Genomic DNA, 24,651 nt, shown 5'->3' on the forward strand with positions numbered 1-24,651 from the left:
ACTTGTCTCACAGAGCCACAAGATCAGAGCTGAACACACATCTGTACAAGGCAATACACATAATTCCAATAAAGAAGAAAACTGACAGTTTCTGAAAGGTCTGAATAGAAATATTTGCCCCAAAGATACAGGTGGATGTAAGGTAATTATAGCTGCCTTGGAAGTGCTGCTTGTATCAGTGGCTTCAGCCTATCAGAACCAGATGCTGGTTAAAGAGACAGGCTAATTTCACAGTGTACGCAGTTAACACAAGAAAGGACAATACATGGTGATAGAATAGCACGCTGAATACGCATTTTACCAAAGGGGAGATACAATAGAAAAAAGTAAAAATCTCTCCTCCACTTATAGAAAACAAAACCAGAGGCAATGGAAACCAATGGTAATATGTTAACAGCAAGAGCAAATCTAACCCTTTAATTGAGATTCCAAACAAAAAGCATAAATACAAAGACTAACCTTAGCCTAAGTGAAACAGAACAGAAGTCTCCAAACCATAAAAATCTTTAAAAGAGAAATCAAATGCCTGCTCACGCATGGAGTTTGGCATTGTCCATAATATTGGTAAGAGAGTCTTTCAAACAAAGAATCACCTGAACTATCCTCCTTCATTATGGCAATTTAGAACTAGCTAGACCTGCCACTTCAGTTCTAAAATCATCATTAGGACTTAGGCTTCCTTGCTTGGCTGGCGACAGTGGCCTCCTGCTCTTTCTGGAGGTATTTATTGTTTCCCTAAGAACACTAAAAATAAAATCTTTGGAAACAATGCTCCTCTATCCCTCCTACCCCATCTGTTGGATGATTTTCTCTCCATTGCCAAAATGTTTTCATAAAACAAAGATAAAAAGAGACAGCTGGAAGTTACACCCAGGCTTGATTAATTTGAACCATATTATATACAATTTATAATCAGATCATTCCATTTCTCTACATCAACTTCCATCAGCCTCAGAGTTGCTTGTTGTGGGGACTAAAAATCCTTCCAGTTGTTTTTAAGAGTGACTGCTGTTTTCCAGAAATAAAAATGAAAATCCTTCAAATCTGAATTTAAAGGCGGGGTGGGCGCTGTCATTAGTAGACTGAAAAATGTCACTGTGTCTTCCAGGAAACAGCCCTGCCTAGAACTACAGCGGTCATCATGAACATTTTTGCCAGACAATTCTCCTAATAAGCAGAGACCAGAGGGCAGCCAGGCCCCTGTTGCTGGATAGTTCTGTGCACATTCTATTAGATTTTATTTGATTTTCCTTTCAGAAAGGTGATGGGGGACAGAAGACGGAAAATGTACTCCAGTGTATGTAAATCCTCTCAGTAACATCTTAGCTTATTTCAAAAGTCATCCACTGGGGGGAAAAAATGTGATCCCTTTTCCCTGTTCCCCCCCTGGTTCCCTCACAACTCTCCTCCTCCTCCATCATGATTTCTCATTTCCCCCTTCTAGCTCCATGGCTCTCCTTCTCTGTCCCCATGTGTCTTACTGTGTCTCATCCTCTGCCTGACACCCCTTCCAAGCATCTAGCCCCACTGTTACCTTGAGGGAAAATTGGGGCTTTTGATGTTCCTCCTGCGCTTGGTGCTGGGCTGCATACTCCCAGGTGCTCTCACTGCCTGGGCTGTTCTCTGCTCCCGGTGATGCCTGCAGGTGCAGTTAGAGACCAGAGAGCAGCCCCATCAGTAAAAGTGGCTGTGTAGAGTATCGAGGAAGCCAGCCCAGCAGACAAGAAATCTTCCCTCCCCTTGCCAATGGCAGAAGACTGATACTGTTTTCTAAACAAAACTCCTACATGCAGGGGGGGAAAAGAGAGTTAGAACACTGGCTAGGCCTGTCCCTTCCCAGGACAAGTATAAAAATCCAGATTTGTATAAATATAAAAATTTGCCTGGATTATAATATATTTTATATATATATTGTAATCCAGGCAAAATCTATTGCTCTTTCCCCATCAACCATCCAACGGCTCTCCCCTGCCAACTGTGTGACAAAAATCATAGTGCCGAACAGGCACAGCTTAAGAATCATATCATATAGGCCAGAAATCCACAAGATCACCAAACACTGGCATCCCAGCAGGCTCATGAACAGCGCTCCCTCTAATTTTTCCCCATGCACGTGGGGAATGAATTTTGCTATGTGCATCAATATGGAGGTGTTGTGTAACACATCATCTCCATATTGGTGCACATAAAGTTCATGTGGTAGGGGTGGGGCTGATTCATAGTGTGGGAGGGGGCTCAGGGCTGGGGCAGAGGGTTGGGGTATGGGTTCTGGCTGGGGGTGTGGGCTCTGGGGTGGGGCCAGGGATGAAGGGTTTGGGGTGCAGGCAGGGCCGATGCAAGGATGTTTCGTGCCCTAGGCAAAACTTCCACCTTGCGCCCTCCCCCCCGCCCCTGCCCTGAGGAGCTCCCCCCCTCCACCCTGAGGCGCCAGGGGCGGCTCCAGGCCCCAGCACGCCAAGCACGTGCTTGGGGCGGCATGCCGCAGGGGGCGCTCTGCCGGTCGCCGGGAGGGCGTCAGGCGGCTCCGGTGGACCTCCTGCAGGCACGTCTGTGGGAGGTCCACCGGAGCTGCGGGACCGGCGACCGGCAAAGCGCCCCCTGCGGTGTGCTGCCGTGCTTGGGGCAGCGAAATGACTAGAGCCGCCCCTGTGAGGCGCCCCCCTTGCGGAAGCTCCCCACCCCCCACCCTGAGGCACACCCCCCTGCCCCAGCTCACCCCTGCTCCGTCTCCACCCCGAGCATGCCATATTTCTCCCACCTCCCAGGCTTGCGGCGCCTAAGCTGATTGGTGCTGCAAGCCTGGGAGGTGGGAGAAGTGAAGCAGCTCACCCCTGCCCCACCTCCTCCCCGAGCACACCGTGGCTGCTTCACTTCTCCCGCCTCCCAGGCTTGCGGCGCCAATCAGCTTAAGCACCGCAAGCCTTGGAGGCGGGAGAAGTGAAGCAGCCACGGCATGCTCAGGGAGGAGGCGGGGCAGGGTTGAGCTGGGGCGGGGAGTTCCCCTGCGTGCCGCCCCCCTCCCACTTGCCGCAGGCGGCCCTCCCTGCGCTCCCCTGCCCCAGCTCCCTCTGCCTAAATGCCGGCGGCGACCAGGGCAGCAGAAGATCCAGCCGCCGGGGTCGCTGCCGAAGAAAATGGTGCCCCCCCAAATCCTAGCGCCCTGGACGACCGCCTAGGTTGCCTAAATGTTTGCACCGACCCTGGCTGCAGGCTGCCCCGGGGCTACAGCAGGGAGACAGGACTCCCTCGAACAGCACCTGGGCTGGGTGGGGGAGGCTTATCTCCCCGCCGTGGTAGTTCCAGAGCTGGGCTGGGTTGGGGCTGGGCACCTCTCTCCTCAGCCACAGCAGGTCCAGGGCCAGATTGGGGCCAGGGAAGGGGTGCCTCTTCCCCATCCACGGCAGATCCAGGCTTAGGAAGAGGCCTCTCTCCCCACCACAGCCCTGAGCACCTGCGTGACACTTAATAGGCTGCTGCATGGCCACACAGCTTACAGGGGAATGTAGCTCATGAACCATGTTGCCATTAGCTTCTTCACTAAGGGCTTGTCTTCACTCCGAAGCTAAATTGGTGTTGGTGCAATCAATGCAGCGGGTCTAGTGAAGACACAATCATGATGGGAGAGTGTTCTCCCGTCAATTTCTGTACTCCACCTCAATGAGAGGTGGAAGCAATGGCGTCGGGAGAGCGTCTCCCATCAACATTGCATAGTGTGGACCCCGCGGTAAGTAGATCCAAGCTACGGCGACTTAAGTTACGTTACTAACACAAGTCAAATTGCGTAGCTTAGATCGACCAGCGGGGGTAGCGTAGACCTGCCCTAAGTGTGTGAGCTACTTCCCCCTCTGAGATGGATAAGAACCGTTGAAGGAAAACAAACATTGCTGTGCTAAATGAGGCATAAATGTCAATGGAGCATGTTGCATCAAACAGTTCCACCCTGCTCTTCCACCTAAGCACACCTCTGAGATTTACATGGGACCCAAGTTTGTTATGGAAGGGCTGCATGTCGTACACCTAAATAGTGATAGTACCCCATTTTCTATGATTAGTGAACATTTGCTTCCCTTACAGAGGAGAGGGGCTCTGTGTGTTAATTACCATAAATAGAGGGGTAAATTTATGGAAAAAAGGAGATGTTTGACTAGATTCTGGTCTCACACTGGTTTAAATCAGACATGCCAAACCCGCAGAAATGGGGCTTGTTTTTGGCTTAATTGGCTTGTGAGTTGCCTGTTGGCTAGTTTTTGGCTTGTAGCTTCTTTTCTTTTTTGGATCAGCTCCCGGCAAGCAGAGGCCAGTGGCAAGCAGGGACTGGCGGGGCGTGGGGGGGGGGAGGTGGGGGGGAAGAGAGAGAGAGAGAGAGTCAGGATGCACAGCAGGCCTACCACAGTCCCAGACTGCATGCCGGGGGGATCTAGTCACATAGAGTGTTGGGGTTCTTAGGGATTGGCTTGTTTTGAAATGGGATTAGCTTGATTTTTGGCTTATTGTGAAAATCGGGGTGCTTATTTTCCACGTGAATGTTGGCAGCTGTGGTTTAAATCCATATTAAGTTACTCTGTGTTCACAAGCATGACTGAGACTAGACTTCAAAGCACGTAATTTAAATGGATTTATCTTTAGTTATTGCAGTCCAGTTGATTAAGCACTGGAATAGGAGTCAGAAGACCTGCATTCTATTCTCAGCTCTGCTGCTGACCAGTTGTGCAACCTTGAACAAGTCACTTCCCCTCTGGTGCAGTTTCTCTATTTGTAAAATGGGGCCAACAATATTTACCTCCTTTGTAAAGTACTTGAGGATCTACGGAGTAAAAGGCTAAGTATTATTATTCACACTGTGGAAGCCTCCATGGAGAGTTTCTTGTTCTCGTAGCTATCATGGCCTTGAGAACTTCAGAATCACAACTGTATTTGTTCATTCTACACATAATTATAAAAATTGCATTAAATTTACCATTATAATTGAGCAGTCATTGGAAACTACCTTTGATCTCTCACTTCACCCTTGACTCCATTCAAAGAGTACAGAGTCTAACATTCACCTTCAAGAGCTATTACCATTATTATAATAATTAGTTATAAACCCCATTGTGCTAGGCACTGTATACACAAGATTTATCTCACCAATTTCTGTATATTGTTAGAAGTCTATTTATGGACTTCAATTATATTAAAAGAATGTTTGGATTTGAAACCCACTTTATTATCGGAAAATGAACACGTCTGAGTTGACATAATTACCTTGACATTTTTTTCTAATTTATCCAAGGGCTGAATAATTTCTTGATATAAAGTATTTTCTAAATATATTTGTAGTGCTTCTTTTCACAGATATTCAGTGAGAATTCCCTTCTCCCCCTCATCCTACCATAAATATTATTTTGCTCCAATTTTAAAAAAGCATGTCATTTTAGTGATTCCGTACTGCCAACCCAAAAAGTTCAAAAAAAAAGAGTCAATCCACCCAAAATTATGAGGGTTTTTTTTTAAAATCACATGATTTTGGAGACAAAGATTAAACCATGATCTTTGATCTGTCTTCTGAGGCATGGGGATTTTGTTTTTATTATTCTTCCTGATCACTATCAGTGAGTGTGAGTGTGTTACGTATCAGAGATCCCACTGGTAATGGTACTCATCATAACCTGTTTTCACAGACACCTCAAAATCATGTCCATCCAATCTGCAGTTCTACAGATCCCAAGGTTATAGCTAAGAAGTGCAGTATCCCCAACTTGCTTCAGAATGAGAAGAGTTTCTATGAGTTGTCAAGCCTGTGGTTTGAGTGGTTTCCTGCCTACCTAGCTAAAGATGTAAGGACATGTGTATTCATAATGGAAGGTCTCTCTTGTGGATAATGTGCTTCAGAGCTGCACTGAGGGAATACACCCTTAAATATGAAGCAGAAAATTATAAATGTATTATACAGTTTTACAAGCACAGAAAACAAAAAGTGGAGCATACATAAAAGCCACATTTCTAAAACAGATAAATAAAAATGCTGCTATTGCAACTGGAAAGCTTTGTTACATGGAGAGATAAAAACAGAATTTAAAACAAACACTATACAAAACACCAGTTCTTAGAAGTCATGGCCTAACTTTCATCTCAGGCCTCACTGACCAGCTGCGAAAGAGAGAAAAGGAAACTTGTGGCCCCCTTTGTTTTATCTCTTCAAGCATCTTTTTCCAAAGGACAAAGAGGAAGGTTGTGCTCACTCATCTGATCATCTACACACATTTTAAATTAAATCTGCCCATTAGGCCTAGCCAGGCAGCGCCGCTGCCAGCCGGCGGCCCTCGGTCCCCGCCGTTCCTCCCTCCTCCGCCGCTCCCGCTCGTCTCCGGTTGAGCTCCTCCAGCGCAGCCCGGCTCGGCCGGCGCAGCGACCGCGCGCGCGCAGCGAGCACCGACAGCGAAGCCCAGGCGAACCTCCGCGCGGGCCGGCCGGCGCGCGGGCGGCGGCGTCCTGCCGCGCCGGCGGCTGCGGCCGGTCCGGCCAGTCCAGCCGTCAGCCCCAGCCGAGCCCAGCGCCCGCGCATGCCCCAGGTCCGCGGTCTGCGGCCCGTGCCCTCCCCTCCGGGCTGAGGCATGCCGCGTCCCGGCCACCCCCAGCGCCAGCCTGCCGCCCCCGATGGCCACCCTAGGCAACAGCTTGGTTTGCTGGTGCCTAGAGCCGCCCCTGAATCTGCCACAGCTTTGGTTGCCTAGAATTGGCCATAATGACTGTAACATGTTTTTGGGTAACCAACAGATAGCCCTCCTACTATTCACGTGTAAAGTACTAGCTTGTGGGAATGTCCAATTGTTTCCCAACTTTTTGTTTGCAAATTTCCCCACAATAGATCCATGGATGTTAAGGCTAAAAGGGACTATTATGATTAAGACTATGACTTTGATGCAGAGGTCATGGTATTCATGGTAATCATGAATTTTAATAAAGTCAGTGACCCTCACAAAGTAGGCCCAGATCCCTACCCCTGGCACTGTGACTTGGTCCACAAGGTTGCAGTGCCACTCAGATTTGGTAGGTCCACTCCTTCTCAGTTAGAGACGAAAAGACCAAACTTGAGTGGTGCTGCGACCTAGTACATGGGGTCACAATACCTGGAGCAGGGAAATGAGGCCAACCCGGCAGGAAGCAGACACTACTTCAGGGTGAGTGAACTCTTCGACCTCCCACCCTTCCTGGGCTATAATTCTTCTATGACAATGTTTCCCCCCCCTCCCCACTCCTATGTCATTAAATCGACTAAAAGTTTTCATGACAAAATTGTACCTTTAGTTATTATAATCTAACCTAACCTCCTGTATAGCACAAGTCATACAGCCTCACGCTGTAATTTGTGTATTTAACCTATAACTTCTTTTTGAGCTATAGCTTGTCTTCTGGAAAGACATTGTCTTGATTTAGAAACAGAAGTAATGGAGAATCCACCACATCTCTGGGTGGGTTGTTCCAATGGTTTGTTACCCTCACTGTAAAAATTGGATGGTATATGAGGCAGCTGCAGGTCATCAAACTCTTGCTCCATGGTACAATCTCTTCACACCATTTGACCAGCCACTTTTTTCCTCTGGGACAGTTAATGAAAAACTTCTCCCTTTGACTCCCCAAGTCAAATGAAACTGATTAGAACTCACTTCTCATAGGAGTGAAGACTGAAAGCAAAATAATTACAAGGAAGAGTTATAACATATTACAAGATTACACTTAAAGGAATTTTTAATCCCTATCCCGTGCCCTACAAGAAAATGGGAGAAAATTAATCCATTTTTTTCTAGCAGATTTATCCATGTTCAGGGATTAATTATAAATATGTGGATGCCCAGAATCAGCTGTTAATTACCATCTAAATGCTTTACATTTTCAAAGCAAAAATAACAGTAAACGGATAATTTGTTTCTTTTGGCCTAAATCTGATATTGCTTACAATGGTATAATATCAGGGAAAATTCCATCAAAATCAATGGAATTACCTAAGTGACAAACCGACCCTTAATCTCAAAATACCACAATAATTACAGATCATCATTACCAATATAAAAAAGACATCTGTTTCAATATTTCCTGAAGTTTAGCAGTTAAAGGAATATAATAAAAGATCATTTCAATGGAGTGGAAAGTCATCACAAGATAATGATTTCCTGTAGCAATTGGCAAACTGCTCATTATTTGGATTCAGAGAATGAATAGTAGGATCTTTGAGGCTACTAATATTTAGGAAATAAATCAGAAAACTGAATTAGTAAAACCACGGGCCCTGAGGTCCCCATCTCCTCCTAGCCTGGCCATCTTTAGTGGGAGGGTTCAGCTTTCTCCTCCTGCTCCTCCAATTCCTCGCCTAGCTCTTTGAGGGCCAGCTAGTTGACCACTTCCTGGTTCTTTGGAGGGCCATCAACTGGTCTATTTCCTGCCCTTCTTGAATTGTTAAGGTGCTGGCACTCTTCACAAATCCAAGAGACAGTCCTATGCCTTCTACCTCTATTCAAGAGCCCTCTAAAGGTCTCTGGTACTGCAGCAGCTGTAACTGATGGAGCCTTTAGGGTACATCTGCTGCAGAAAGTGGAACATGCAAATGACCTGCTTCCCCATACAATAGCTCCTCACTTTTGGGATAAGCAGACCTCCCTTGCTAGCCCCTCCCACATGCAAGATTGGTGAGTTGACCAATTGAATGCACCAGGAATGACCAAGGGACCAGCCATAGGCCCTCCAGCATCCTCCAAAAGACAGAGGTAGGGAGGGAGTGAGGAAGAGGCCATTTTCCAGCCAAATATGTCCAATATTTACAGTAATTCAGGCAAAATGAAATTGACTATTTGATTTGCTCATCCTTAATCTCTTGCAACTACATCCATTTTAAGGCAAAGTGCATATGGTTATTTTCAAAGCAGGAGACACTGACTTATAACAGTGTTCCAGTACCGTGGTTTTCTGTTATAAGAAATGGTTGATATGCTCTCCCGTCGACTACTGAACTCCAGCAGTGCAAGAGGTGGATGCAAAGTCAATGGGGGACCCGCGGCCGTTGATCCAGTGCCGCGAGGATGTGAAGTAATTTTAATTTGATCTAAGATACGTCGACTTCAGCTACGCTATTCTTGTAGCTGAAGTTGCATATCTTAGATCCATCCTCCCCCGCACAGTGTAGACCAGGCCTAGGTTTAGCTAGAACTGTGTTTGGGCACCGTTCCTTTACTCGGTTGCCGGTCCACTGTGCATGGGCCCTTAAACCCTGATCCTACAAACACTTGGAAACAAGCTTACCTAGGAATACATGAGTAGTCCCATCAGTGAGGCTGCTCATGTGCTTAAAACTAAGGATGTGTGTGTTTGCATTTTGTATTACAGCTTTTAAGGAGAACAGTAAGATAACTGCTGAATCCCAGAGGCAGTGAATGGCACTAGGGTGCTCACTGATGACCAGGTAAATGTATCTTTCTAAGAAATTATATAAATATCCAACATACTCACTATTAAATCTAAACTTAGTTTCAGTCTTCAGTGCTTTTTCTAATCAATAGTTGTTCCTGAAAAATCATGTAAAAAACTGAAAATTAACAGAAAAAGCAAGTTTTACAGGGACACAAAATTAATAACTGAATCTGATCCAGGAAAAATTGAGTCAGGCTTTTAACTAATATGCTTAACGTGTGTGTATTAGGCTGCGTCCAACTGCCTAATTTTTACCCACAGTTTTTTTTACAGAACAACATACCCTATTCATTCTGGGCTAGTAGATTACACTAGCCCTAAGCAATTCCACTGCGTTATGTGTTTGCTTTTAAAGTGGTCCTGACTACTGACACTGAAGAAAATGTGAAAGTGTTACATATGATCCTGGTTGGAGACAGAAAATGTCTTTATCCCTGCCCTCCTCGCTCATCTTGATGTGTTCTCCAAGATTCATGTTAGGGGCCTTATTTCTGCTACAGAAAATAATTAAATTTAAACCTTAAGGACTTGAAGAGGTATTAAACACAGTGTTTTACAATAGCATATTTATTATCTAGCACATGTAGCATCTTTTTAAAAAAGTTTATCTATAGCAATAAAAATTTCAGCAAGTCATCAACCAAGGTATTTATAAAACAACCAGGTTTACAAGTTTTGAAATTTGGGGATTATACTGGATTCTGGTTTGACCAGTTATTGTCAAACATTTTGTTCTGGGGAACAAAAAGGCAACCATTCGTGGACCACCTCCCCTTCCAATCCCTGCTGTCTTTTAAAACTATTTAATTCTCAGTCCACCAGCAAAGACTCTCTGGGTGAGATTTTGTGTTGCAGTCCTAAGAGATGCAGCACAGAACTTGCAGCCCAGGGAAGGGAAGGAAATAAGTGACTAAGAAGCCACCTTTTTGCCCTCCCAAAGGGCTCTGGGGACCACAAAACTCAGACAGCCCCAAAGAGATGTCCATATTATAGCAGCACTGCTGCCCAGAGTCACCACAATACCACATGCTGTGGCCCAGCCCATCCCTAGCTTCATCCCTTATACCAGAGCCTGTGAGGAAGGTCCTTAGAAGACAGCCTATGGCTGCTTTCCTCAGTTCCTATGTCAGGGGAATTATCCCCAGCCCTTTACACTAACTGGTACAGCACGCCAGCTGGACTAGTGGGACTAACACAGGCACAAAGGAAGAAGCAGAATAGACTGGCTAAAAACACTGTCCTTTCAAAAACATCCCCCTCTTTTTCTGTAGGCCGTATCTGGAAAGGAAGAGTAGGAGGAAAGTGGCATGGTAACTAATAAAGTGGAGAGGGAGTCAGAGGGTATGTGGATATCATTGAGAATCAGACTGTGTCTGGAATGACAGGAGGAGAAGGTTAGCAGGAGGTTCCCAACCAGCTTGAGCAAAGGCAGTTTTTCCTTACAATATTAGAAACTTGTCATAAAACTGATAGTTTCTAAAGCAGCTTAAACCACAGTGCACTCAAGGTCTTATATTGTTTTGGGGGAAACAGCAAATTTTATGGAAAGTCTCTAATTCGATCAATGTTTATGTGATCATTGTGAAAAATGGCTGCTGTTCATCAGATCTGAATTAAAATGCATACAAAGGAAAGCACATAACCACACAGAAAATGGGAGAAAAATTTAAAACTAAAAGATGGAGATGGGTGGGCAATTAAAACAGTTAATTTATCTGCGTTTTGCAGGTGAAAATTCTGAAGATGTTACTCATCACAATGAGGGCCGGTTTAAACACGATTATATCATGGATGGATATCATGGGGATAGATCACTTGATGATGACCTGTTCTACTCATTCCCCCTGAAGCACCTGGCATTGGCCACTGTCAGAAGACAGGATATGGGCTAGATGGAACATTGGACTGACACAGCATGGCCATTCTTATGTTCTTATTAGGGCCAGTCACTAGGAATTTCCATTCAGTTCAAAATTCCAACATGTCAAATTTTTCTTCATTCCAAATTGGAACAAGAAAACCAAAACTTCAAAATATCCTTCAGAACTGGAATTCCAAAATTTCATTTGAGAAAAAAAAATGAAACATTTTTGTTTTGACAAGGTTGAAATAATTTCATTTCAACATTACTGATATGATTTTTAATGTCATTATCGATATTATAATTTATAACAGAATATAAAAATCAGAATGTTTCAATTTATATACCAGTCTATGTCATTGTCATAATATAGTTAAAATATTTCAGCTTTTATATTACAAAATATAATATTGTATTTATATTAGGGTTTAAGATTTTTTTAAATTATAAAATGAAAAAAATGACTATTAGTAATTGTAAAGTTACTGCTGTAATTGGTATAATATATGAATGATATATGTCATGTTGGTGAGCAGTTGTGGAGCCCACCTGCCTGTCTGATGGGAGCAGGAAAGCTTTCTAGCATGCTTGGCTTAATGCCCACAGCTATCTGGGAACCCCACCCTCTGACCAACCAGGCATCCAGCCAGGAAGCAGGCAGAACAGCCAGTATGTCTGATTTCCTGGCAGCCTACTTGGCTGGCAGGTGGGCTAGCAGGAAATCAGCAAAGCAGGCAGCAAGCTTAGCCAGCCAGCGTCCCTGACAGCAAAACACTTTGATTCCATCCCATCAAACTAGCATTTTCTGATGGAAAACTGTTCCGTCAGAAAATTTTCAACAAGCTCTATTTATCATGTTTGAAAAGAGCTGTGGATAAGTGACTTCGGTGACATGGTGCCATCTAAAACTTTACAGTCAACGCAGTCTGGGACAAACTGCGTTCAGTGTCATGTGCATGCCTTAGGAGTAAGTCTTGGCCTCAGCAAGCAATTGGTGAAGGAGGATGAGAACGGACAACTTGTTCAAAATTTAGCAAAGAAGAGATCATTAGAGAGACTTAGGGAAGAACTGTATTATTGGAGCATGGGGGACAGAAACCAGATTGGACAGGGTCTAGAATAGAATTGAAGGAAGGGAACACGAGACAGCAGTTGTAGCTGACAGGCTCAAAAGACTTTATCTTTGTTTCAAGTGTCATTATCCTCAACTGCTCCATTTACTCTCTAGTAGCAAGAGGGAGTTCAGGCGAGGGAGTTGGAGATAAGGTGATAGGCAGAAATTAAAAAAAATAAAGCTGACTATATGGAAAATGGTTGGGGGAAAGAGGAAAATGGTGATCAGAGAAGATTCAGATAAACTTCAGGGGCATCAGACTTTTCAGGGTTTTATCAGAATCTAATGGTTTGAAAGTTGATGGCCTATTGCTAAGACTACAATTTGGGCACAAAAACTTTTAAAATAAATTTCACAGCAGAGGTATGGGTAAAAAGAAAAAAAAAGTGATGGAAATACTGATCCTGGAATGGGAGGTACTGAAAGGTGAGGCCTGGGTGGTGGAGTTGGAGAGTGTGCCAACATTGTGTATTCACTCCATAGCAACAGCTCCAGTCTCGCAGGGCTGGGCCACGCTTCCCACTCTGGGCATTGCAGCCTAGTGCACAAGGTTGCAACGCAGCTCCAGTTTGGTCTGTCCACCCCTTCAGAGATGGAAATGAAGGGTCAGACAGGCCAAATTTGATTGGCGTTGTGACCTAGTGCACAGGGTCATAATGCCACTCCAGTTTGGCCCATCTGTCCCTGCACAGAAGGGGCTAATTCAAAATCATGATTTCTGTGACCATCATGACCTCCATGACAAAATCATAGCCCTGCCTATCACTAATGGGAATTCTGAATCAATGAGAGTTCTTTTGTAGAAGAAGGATGTTGAAAAATTGTAGACGGTTCAGAGAAGAGCCACAAGACTGATTAAAAGATTAGAAAACAAGTCTTATAGTGATAGGCATAAGGCACTCAATCTATTTAGATTAACAAAGAGAATGTTAAAGGGTGACTTGATTACAGTCTGTTGTACCTACATGGGGAGCAAATATGCAGTAATGGGTAGTTCAATCTAGCAGAGAAAGAAATAATATGATCCAGAGGCTAGAAGTTGAAGCCAGATACAAAATTACACCTCCTTTCCAGTCTGAATTTAACAGTTAGAGTAATTAACCATTGGAACAATTGACCAAGGGTTGTGGTGAATTTGCCATCATTGGCAATTTTAAAAATCAAGATTAGATGTTTTTCTAAAAGACATACTCCAGGAATTATTTTGGGGAAAGTACTATAGCCAGTGTTATACAGGAGGTCAAACTAGATGATCACAATGGTCCCTTCTGGCCTTGAAATCTATGAATCTGTAATATCCATAATCCTTTTGCAGCTCACTAACTTTTAGGTGTGCTGGCATCTAAGCGCTGGTAATATTTGGATGCTCATGTGTCTGAACTGAGAGTTCTTATTCCTGTCACAGAAGCAAACACTCAGAAACTTATGGAAGCTGAAGACCCTGTTTCAGCATTTAACAATTTATTGCTGGGGCCTTTCTTTCTTTAAGTCATAATTTTATCAAACAACCCAGTATGTATTTCATAAACAAGCCTTTTGCAATTTTGTGTTTGAAGTACAAAAGACAATAGCGAAAACTTGTTAAATCTATTAAGATTTTAGCCCATTAGAAAAATAAAATAGCTAATTTTAATCCAAAGTGAATTTTAATGCTTTCTTACTATTACTGAAAGAGAGTAGGTTGGCTAAACTCCCTAACCCACACCATCAAAGGGGGGGGAAAGGGGAGGGAGTTGAGAAATAAATACAAGAACAGAGTTCTTACCCTGAGGAACGGCAGTCTGGTTTATTTCTTTCAGAGCGATCTGAGAAGAGAGGAAACATATTATCATTAACATAAAATGTTAATGTTCTGTAGCAACACTTGTACAAAAATCTGAAACAACTTTCACACCATACTATTAAATATTATAAAGGGACTATTCAAAATAGAAGCTGGATTTTTTCTTTTACAGGACTGTTTGTCTGCATTTAATTGGTTTGCCAGAGAGAAGATAAAATAACTGGAAATGTTTATTAAATTCCCCTCCTCAAAACACATCCTTTTGCATGCTTATTCTTTTATCTATGGTTTATCAAGCTCCTTGCTAAAATGAAAAGAACTTCAGTTTAAGAAAGAAAAGTGAAGGGGGGGTGGGGGGAGAGAGAGCGAGAGAGAAAGAAAAACCACAGATTACTCAGCGCAAAAAAATCATTCCATGATTCATAGCTGGCAGAGTTCCCTGACAGGATGGAGGGGGGAAAAAAAAAACCAGTCGTCAGTTGTTGCAACATCTGCAAATACAGTGAATTCAGTGCTGCTCTATCATTAACTCTTTGCTTTCCTTGCAGTTTTAGGTGTGGAGTTCTTTTATATTATCAGTCAGGGCTTTGTTTATGCAGAAGAATATTAGTGGAGGGAGTCTAATGAAACTGAGCAGCAAATTTAAATAAAGTCTATTAAGTGCAGTCAAGGACTTAGCTAAATTGTACTGAAAAGTGCATATATTTGTTTCTTATACAGACCCACAGGCAATTTTAAAATATGAATTTTCACTTATTTTATTTTTCAAATATTCGTATTATGCAAAAAAATGAATATATTACATTAAAAACAAATAGACCTATCCTGTCTAAAGTAAAGAGTTAGAATTATCAACCAAGCATGGCAAATATTTTATCTAATATACTAAAGATACTTGAACTCCTTGAAAGAAAAGTAAAAGATTCACATACTACTGAGATACACATATTCCAAAGTTAGAGCTTTTTTGATTTATTTATAATAAGGGATCCAATTTATAATTAGAAGCATGTTCTTACTGATTATATCCCCATTCATCACAGTTATTTTGCGTCTTACATTCTGTGTGCACCCTTTAGGATCAAAGCTCCTTTATTTGTATTAGTAAACTGTTGGTTTACTAAAAAGCCTGTCTAACCCTAAGAAACACAGATATCCATGAAGATCCTCCAGTCCATTTGAGCAACAATTTGTTCTCTGGTAGAACACAAACAAAAAATATTTGTGTCAATTATTCTGTGTAACGAATGCACAGTGGAAAAGTGTTTCCCTCTCCCATTCCTGCATGGGTTTGCATTTGATTCCATCTTGCTGCAAAAAGCAGCAAAGAGTCCTGTGGCACCTTATAGACTAACAGAAGTATTGGAGCATAAGCTTTTGTGGGTGAATACCCACTTCGTCAGACGCATGTCAGATGCTGCAGTTCGTCAGTAAAACTGATTACATGACACTTATTTCCACATCCAACTCACATTCAGTTTACAGGTGCTCAGCTCCGATTCTCACAGCCCTTCAGCACATCATCTGTTAAATTTCTGCTATACTTTGCTCTCCATTTGATCACACCCCACCCTGCTCAATTTGCTAGCTAGAATCAAATGTAATGTCTCAAACCGGAGCCACAAAAGCAGCTGCTCATACACACAAAGGAAGGCTTGCTCATTCCATCCTTAAAATTTCCCAGGTAACCACCTTACCTGTGGCTATTCAGGGACAGGCAGAGGTTCCCACTTAGTCTACTTGCCATCTGTTGCTGGGATCCCAGTTTCCCTGTCATTTATGCAGCCATTTAACAGGAATATACTGACAGGACATTCCAAGTTGGTACAACATGAACGTGAATGTGCCAGCAACAGCGGAGAAAAAGAGTCAAAGAACATGTAAACAACAGCACCAGAGCTTTCCTCCAGAGCCCACTTCTGATTGGCAGATTTTCCATGGCCAGTCCCCAGAACTGGAATGCTGTCATTCAGGAAGTTAATCCAAATCCCTTCTCCCTTTCATTCTTTGTTGAAACAGGAAATGGTACAGTTGTTTTTAAACATATTTTATTTACTGCTTAAAATAGAGAAAGAACATCATCCACCATACTTCTAGACTGAGCTTTATTTAAATAAAAAAAAATTAAAAAAATAAACAGACACCATCAAGGGAACGTACTACTTCTAAGAAGCATAAAAAAAAACCCTGCACTTCTTGAGGTTATAGGCTCACTAAGAAGTAAATAAGCTCTGTTTAACATCATTTGCAGCAAGAGACTTGGTCACAAAGGTTTTAATTTCAAAAGCGGCTTTACCCTAATTTCCAATTTTGTTTCTATAATTTTGCAATTCTGGGCAGAATTTTACTGTTACAAATAACCGCTGGCCCAACTGATGCCATTTAGATCTCTAGCTATCGGATTTGTGGGCACAGAATAGAAAGCTGATTCTAAACAATTCTGAACAAAATGAAGCCCCAATGTTTGTGCTGTCCTCTGCAGGTGAATCCCTGGCTCAGAAAGGACAGCATGCAGGATTGAGGCCCCAAAAATAAGATATATTTTATAGAAAATATGCCATGTAAGATAACATGAAAAGTCATGATTTGCTGAAACCCATTGTTCTGTCCAAATATGTATATTGTTAATGTGTATGAAGTTATGAGATTTTGCTGTATGGTTGTTACTGAAATATGTTGTAAGTTTGAGAGTCTCTACTGCTAGTTCCCCAGTGACAACATGAATGGTGATGAACCCCAAGAGGGTGTTAAGCAACCATTAATCAGATGGGGAGTTGTAAACAAGGGATTTACAATGTTATAAGAGGGCTACACAAGCATAACATAATGGGGGATTGCTCTACATTGTGAGTCAGCAAAGCCCCCCAGGACACGTATCAAGCGGAGTGCCCCAAGGGTCGGTCCTGGGGCCGATTCTGTTCAATATCTTCATCAATGATCTGGAGGATAGTGTGGACTGCACCCTCAGCAAGTTTGCAGATGACACTAAACTGGGAGGAGTGGTATATACACTGGAGGGGAGGGATAGGATACAGAGGGACCTAGACAAATTAGAGAACTGGGCCAAAAGAAATCTGATGAGGTTCAACAAGGACAAATGTAGAGTCCTGCACTTAAGTCAGAAGAATCCCACGCACTCCTACAGACTAGGGACTGAATGGCTAGGCAGCAGTTCTGCAGAAAGGGACCTAAGGGTTACAGTGGATGAGAAGCTGGATGTGAGTCAGTGTGCCCTTGTTGCCAAGGAGGCTAATGGCATTTTGGGCTGTATAAGTGGGGGCATTGCCAGCAGATCAAGGGATGTGATCATTCCCCTCTATTTGACATTGGTGAGGCCTCATCTGGAATACTGTGTCCAGTTTTGGGCCCCACACTACAAGGAGGATGTGGAAAAATTGGAAGGAGTCCAGCGGAGGGCAACAAAAATGATTGGGGGGCTGGAGCACATGACTTATGAGGAGAGCCTGAGGGAACTGGGATTATTTAGTCTGCAGAAGAGAAGAATATGGGGGGATTTGATAGCTGCTTACAACTACCTGAAAGGGGGTTCCAAAGAGGACGGATCTAGACTGTTCTCAGTGGTAGCAGATGACAGAACAAGGAGTAATGGTCTCAAGTTGCAGTGGGGGAGGTTTAGGTTGGATAGTAGGAAAAACTAGGAGGGTGGTGAAACACTGGAATGGGTTACCTACGGAGGTGGTGGTGGAATCTCCTTCCTTAGAGGTTTTTAAGGTCAGGCTTGACAAAGCCCTGTCTGGGATGATTTAATTGGGGATTGGTCCTGCTTTGAGCAGGGGGTTGGACTAGATGACCTCCTGAGGTCCCTTCCAACCCTGATATTCTATGATTCTATGTCTGGGCTAGTGTTTTTCAGGCACATGGACTGAGGACATAAAATAGAGGGTAGTGGCATACCTTTTCCTTTCTCCTCCCCCACCTATGCTGTAAACAACAAGAATGCTGGGAAGACAAAAGACTCGAATTGAGGAGAATGATCCCAGGCTTAAAGGGGAAGCCTGTGTATTAAGCAGGGTGGATTAAAATCAATGATTTAAAATTTAAAAAAAATTGGATTTTTTTTTTATTTAAATTGGATTTTTTTCAATAAAATGCTGTTGGGGAAAAAACCTATATAAAGATAGTTTTAATTAAAACTATCTCATCATGGAATAGGGATTATAAATTCTAATTCTATAGTATGAGACAATATATTCATGAAACGTTTAAGAAAACGTTTGTAAATGAGTTCCAATAGTTCATGGATTAGGGACCCAATCTTATGAGGTTCCAGGGGCTTCTGTATAGATTATTTAGATTAATCTTTCTATCTACCCAATGAGACTCAGTGCTCAGTCTAGAAGATATCATCAGAGATGTTTAGTTTTGCAGTTCTCAAACTATGGATTTGTGTCTCCAGAGATAACATGCTTGTTAACAGCAAAAATGTTTTTAAAAATAAATAAATAAATAAAATATAGAGGTGAGAAATAACAGTCATAAGCCCTGTTGTCCCGCTGCAGATTTGTGTACACAGAGTCGATCCCTTACCTTTCTCTAAAAGTGCAAAGTTTCAAAAAGTTCAATAAATAGAAGATTGGTGGGGGGTGGAATAGATCTGGACAAGGAGAAGAAGAAGAAATCTGGAGATAAATGTGAGAAGGGAGGGACAGGCAGTAGAAACAAAAGTTAAACTGTTGGAGCAGCATATTCCAGAAGCCTTGAGGTCTTTCTGAATGCAGCCTTCATTGATTTGAGATCTACCATACCATCGGGGCGGCTCCAGGCCCCAGCATGCCAACCGCGTGCTTGGGGCGGCATGCCGCGGGGGGCACTCTGCCAGTCGCCAGGAGGTTGGCAGGCGGCTCTGGTGGACCTCCCGCAGACGTGCCTGCGGAGGGTCCGCTGGTCCCGCGGCTTCGGTGGAGCATCCGCAGGCACGTCCACTGGCAGACCGGCAGAGCGCCCCCTGCGGCGTGCCGCCGTGCTTGGGGTGGCGAAATCGCTAGAGCCGCCCCTGTATACCATTCTCTCACTAGAAGGGAAAAATCTATAATGGCAGCAGGCCGTAAGAGACAGGGGCGGCTCCAGGCACCAGGACACCAAGCGCATGCCTGGGGTGGCAAGCCGTGGGGGGTGGCCTGATGGTCGCCGTCAGGGTGGCAGTCAGGCTGCCTTCGGTGGCATGCCTTTGGGAGGTCCACCGGTCCCGTGGCTTCGACGGCAGGTACGGCAAAGGCGCGGGACCAGCGGACTTCCCACAGGCATGCCGCTGAAGGCAGCCTGACTGCCATGCTTGGGGCGGCAAAATGCATACAGCCGCCCTGGTAAGAGAGACCCAGTTTGGGAATATTTTAATGAAGTTCCTCTACTTGTAGGTAAGACAGGCATGCATGCAAAATGCAAACAGTGCAACAAAGAAATGCAAGGCCTTGTTGCCCGAATGAAACAACATCATGAGACGTGTTCCTTCTCAGGAGGAAGCTGCACTGAAGATGATGAGAAGAACATGTCTGAACATGCAGGATCTTCAGGTTGGTAAACTTTTTCATTTCATACTTCTTTCTTAACGGCTGCCTGTCTTCCTTCTGGACTATTCATGTTTGAGCAAAAAATATAGTTGTTACTCTATGGTACTATCATTTTAGATGCAGTTATGATAAAAAAAAAACTGAAATAGGCTGATCTTCCTTTTACAGTTTCACCTTTAAAGTAGTACTGAGTGTCAGTGAATGCAATAAGTAATACTAAATGAGCAGTATGGTGGTAATAATTAAATAACTGTATGGTCTTATTTTGTTTAGGAGAATCCATCCTTAACACACAGGATTCTGAAGACTATCCACCTTCAAGATCACCATCATTTTCTATAGTTTCAGAGTTATGTGCCAATGGTAGTGTTTCAGTCATATCATGTATGTTACACAGCCACAGTATATCACCTGTAGCAAGAAGGGGGGGAAAATCTCCATCATCCAGAAAGAACTATAGATAAGTATGTGATAACCAGCAGATTACAAAAAGAGGTAATTGATTAAAAAATTGCCCAGTTTGTTTATGCAACAAACTCTCCTTTCCGTATGATTGAGAACCCACACTTCATTAACATGGTTCAGTCCATCCAACAGAGCAGATGTCACAGGCAAATTGCTGGATAAAGTGCTCAATTTCTTTCATACAGTGTGCAAAAAGTCTAGAGGATGAAATTATTAACCTGAGTCTTGATGGGTGTAGCAATGTCCACAATGATCTTGTTGTATGTGCTTGTGTGACAATGGAAGAAGGGAATGTCTTCCTTCCAGAAACAATTGATACATCAGGAAATGTACACAGCAGCATACTTTCAAGAAGTAGCAGTAAAAGCTATAACAAACTATAAAAAAAAAAAAAAGAAAGAAAAAAAATTCAAATATCTAGTACGCAGCTTGGTCACAGACAATGGTGCAAATGTATCTAAGATGAGAAGAAATTATTTAGAAGAGATTCCCAAGCTAATAACATACGGTTGCAGTGCTCACTTGATGCACCTCCTAGCCAAAGACTTCAGTGTTCCAGAAATAAAGGCAAATGTTGAAATTGAAAAATAGTTCTGTAACAACCACGTTGCACCAGCTGCTCTGAAAAAAGTGGGAGGAACCAAGCTAACTCTCCCACAAGACGTGCAATGGAACTCAGTAGTGGACTGTTTTGAGCACTATATCAAGAACTGGGCTAATCTGATGACAGTGTATGAACAAAATCATGAAAAAATAGATGGCACTGTCACAGCCAAATAGGATGACCAGACAGCAAGTGTGAAAAATTGGGACAGGGGATGGGCGGTAATAGGAGCCTATATAAGAAAGACCCAAAAAATTGGGACTGTCTCTATAAAATCAGGACATCTGGTCACCCTACAGCCAAAATTCTCAACATTGGGCTTAAGAGAAATGTTGAACACATGCCGAGTACCCTGAAGCCTATTTCTGTAGCCTTGAATAAAATGCAGAGAAATAGATGTTCTATTGCTGACACTGCTGAAATTTGGAAGGAACTGAGTGAGATCTTAAAAAGAGAAATATGCAATGACAGAGTTAAATTACAAGCATTAAAAAAAAAATGAGTGGGACGAGCATTATCTACAGCTCATTTTCTTGCAAATACTCTCAATACTCGGTACCAGGGTAAACCTTAACTGCTGAAGAAGAGGAGTTGGCTATGATATGGACATCCAGCAATCATCACTCTATAATAAAAGTGCCAACTATAATAAAGTTCAGAGCTAAGGGTGAAACATTCAAGAAATAGATATTTGCTGATGATGTTTTAAAGAAAGTCACACCAGCGAACTTTATCACTTCAACAGTCTCTGAATTCAAGTACTTATCTCACTTTTAACAGCAGTAGCGTCTTCTGCCGGTGTAGAAAGAATATTTTCTTCCTTTGGACTAATTCATTCCAAATTGAGAAATCGTTTGGGACCTGAAAAGTAGGAAAGTTGTTTTTCTTTTCCAGACTATGAACAAACATGAAAATGAAGGTGAAGACGATTGCGTTAGCTGCAGAAGCCAATATTTTAAGTTTCTCATGTTGACCTGACTGACATAGTCGATTTAATTTTTGTTTTTTTTTTAAATATTTCATTTAACTATTTTAGTTAAAAACAATTTTAACTAAAACAAACCTGATTTTAAAAAACTTGAATGTTTAACTAAATTCAAAAATTCATATGCTTGTTTTGTTAAAATATTATATGTTTGCTGTTGAAGAAAAAAATCCAGAATACATAACGTTGTTGTTTTAGTTAAATAAAACAAATTAAATGTCTGTCTAGTGATGTTCTTCTCCTAATACAGCATGGCAAGAAAAACCTCCAAATATTAATAACCTGTTGAATTGGAGATAGTTCTCCTCTAAATGACTTGATAAATGTCTGCTTCACTTACGTTTGGTAAATGAAATAACCAAATCATTCATTTTCTATATAGCTGTAAAACTAATCTGAAAAGTTTTCAAATAAATCACTTTACAAATGTATAGTGTGTACCTTCTAAAAATGAAACCTACATCTCTGAGTTGTGAAGAATATGTATTAAGGTTATCACAACCATCAAGAATCCATGATTAAATCGAGACTTCCTGACTAGTGATTTAAATCAAATCCACCCTGGTATTAAGAACTGTAACCTTCCTGCAACATATAGTGGGATGATAAAAACTGCTTGATCAGATACTGCCTAGTGTAATAAGGTTTAAGATTTAGACTATGCACTTACCTTTTATTTTCTTTGGTAACTATCTTTGTCCTTTTGTGCCTCCCACTTACAATCAAATCTGCCTGTCTGTAGTTAATAAATTTGTTTTACATTCTACCTAAAACAGTGTGTTTTGGTTGAAGATCTGCTGGGAGCTTGGGAGATTTGCAGGTGCCTTTCTCTGTGTGATTTGCGAGTGGCTCAGGGAGCATTCAGTTACTCCTGGTGGAATTTTGTATCACTGCGCATGCGCAGAACTCATGTCCCTCACAGATTTCTTTGCTCTTGTGGCTTCCCTTTGCTTCCCTGTCAGAAGTCATTTTTCATCAGGGAAGCAAAGGGAAGCCACAAGAGCAGTCATGCACCCCTCCCTGGCAGCGCAGGCAGATTGCTCTGGGTGCCTGAACCTGTCTGTAGAGAAGTAAATCGCCGCCGCGAGGGAAGGATGGGCACTTGTCAATGTGTGAGGCACACACACACTTTCCCTCTCACTCGCTATTGCGGCATCCTCAGCAGGGAGGGGCATGGCTTTGGGGTGTTTCTGAGAAGATAAGCGTGGGGCAGGCTCTGTCCCCTCAGGCAGAGCAGAATGTAGCAGCCTGCCTGCTTAGTGAATTGTTCCAATTTTCTTTGTGAATTCCCCCAGGAGTATAAAACAGGTGTAAAAGTTTTAAGGCTCCTTATGTTGCCAGAGTGGTGTAAAGGACAGTATAACCTTATAAATACTATGGTGCTTTAGTGATTAGAACTGATTTTCTCCACACCAAAGAAATAATTTGTTTGTCCTATAGTTAGGGCCCTACCAACTTCACGGCCATGCAAAATATGTCATGGGCCATGAAATAAGCTCTTCCCTGTGAAATCTGATCTCCCCAAAATCAACCAGGCTGGGGAGCGACAGGACTCGTCCTTCCCTTGCATGGTTGTTATCAGACAGAGATTCGACCCGCCTCCAAAGGCAGTGCAGAAGTGAGGGTGTACAATCCGTGCTTCTGTGCTACAGTAGCCCCAGAGCTGGGATCCAGGCTGCCACTCCCTGTGGCTCTTGCTGGGGCTGGGGGCGCCTGGGCTGGGGGCTCCTTCCTCCTCCTCCCGCTCCTGCCTGGACTCAGGATGCCCAAGTTCCGGGACTGCTGCCACCATCTCTCTCCCTCCTCTGTGGCTCCTGCCGGGGCTCAGGGCACCTGACCTCAGGGTCTCAGCCCTCACCGTGCCTGCTGGGGCTCGGGGCTTCCACCCTGTAGCTCCTGCCAGGGCTGAGGCACCCATTTTTCAAACTGTCCAGTGTCCCTGGGCATGAACCCATGCCCATGGGCCCATGCATTAATCCACCACTGGTCCTGACTAGCAGCTAGAAGCCCCCCTTGGGGTGCTCCCAGCAGCACTGGGGAGATTGGAACTATCTCCACCTCCAGGAGCCTTCACCAGTTGCAGGAAACTCCGCAGCTGCTGCTTTCAGAACTGGGCTCTGAAAGCAGCACAGAGGTGAGTATGCCAATCCTGCAACCTCCCTACACAGCTTTGGGACCCCCTCACAATCCCATTTTGGACCAGGACCCCCATGGTTACAACAGCGTGAAATTTCAGATGTACATCTGAAATCATGAAATTGACCAAAGTGAACCATGAATTTGGTAGGCCCTACCTATAGTGCTTAGGAGACATGATACCTTATATCTTGTTAGAAAGCTATTAGTCCTTTCTAAATCCCAGAAGCCAAAAAATAATAGAAAATTAGGTAGAATGGGGTCTACATTCAAAGCACAGGGGATTTATAAAGGTGTGGTAATGGGAATTACCTTCCAAAAAGAACACCTATGTACATATAAAACTTGTACTACTTTAACTATAATAGGATCGTTCAGATGCATTTTTACCAGTACAGCTTATTCCCTTACAGAAAGGCTAATAAGCTATAACTGTGTCCACATTAGGAGTTACACCAGTATAACTCTTTTGGTAAAACAAAAACGGGGGGGGGGAAGGGGGAGGGAAAATCACACTGTGCTAACCAAAAGAGTTTCTATAGTTTTTGTATTACTGTAACCCTTTTGGTGTGGTATGATTTTTTTGTTTTACCAAACAAGTTACATCAGTACAAAGACTATAGAATCATAGAAATGTAGGGCTGGAAGAGGCCTCAAGAAGCCATCAAGTCCAGCGCCCCATGTTGAGGCAGGACCAGGTAAACTTAGACCATACCTAACAGGTGTTTGTCCAT

The 24,651-nt window shown here is 43.1% G+C and overlaps 1 protein-coding gene across 4 annotated transcripts in view; it reads right to left on the minus strand.

Annotated features, from left to right (window-relative positions):
- Positions 1-24,651, minus strand: part of SH3D19 (SH3 domain containing 19) — a 124,618-nt gene that overhangs the window by 75,857 nt on the left and 24,110 nt on the right. For all 4 annotated transcript variants that reach the window (XM_039540988.1, XM_039540991.1, XM_039540990.1 and 1 more), the window contains exon 2: positions 14,182-14,221. In XM_039540988.1, coding sequence (XP_039396922.1) covers positions 14,182-14,221 — 40 coding nt within the window. The remainder of the gene's footprint in view (positions 1-14,181; positions 14,222-24,651) is intronic.

Source organism: Mauremys reevesii, linkage group 5 (genome assembly GCF_016161935.1).
Source record: "Mauremys reevesii isolate NIE-2019 linkage group 5, ASM1616193v1, whole genome shotgun sequence".
Taxonomy (NCBI): domain Eukaryota; kingdom Metazoa; phylum Chordata; order Testudines; family Geoemydidae; genus Mauremys; species Mauremys reevesii.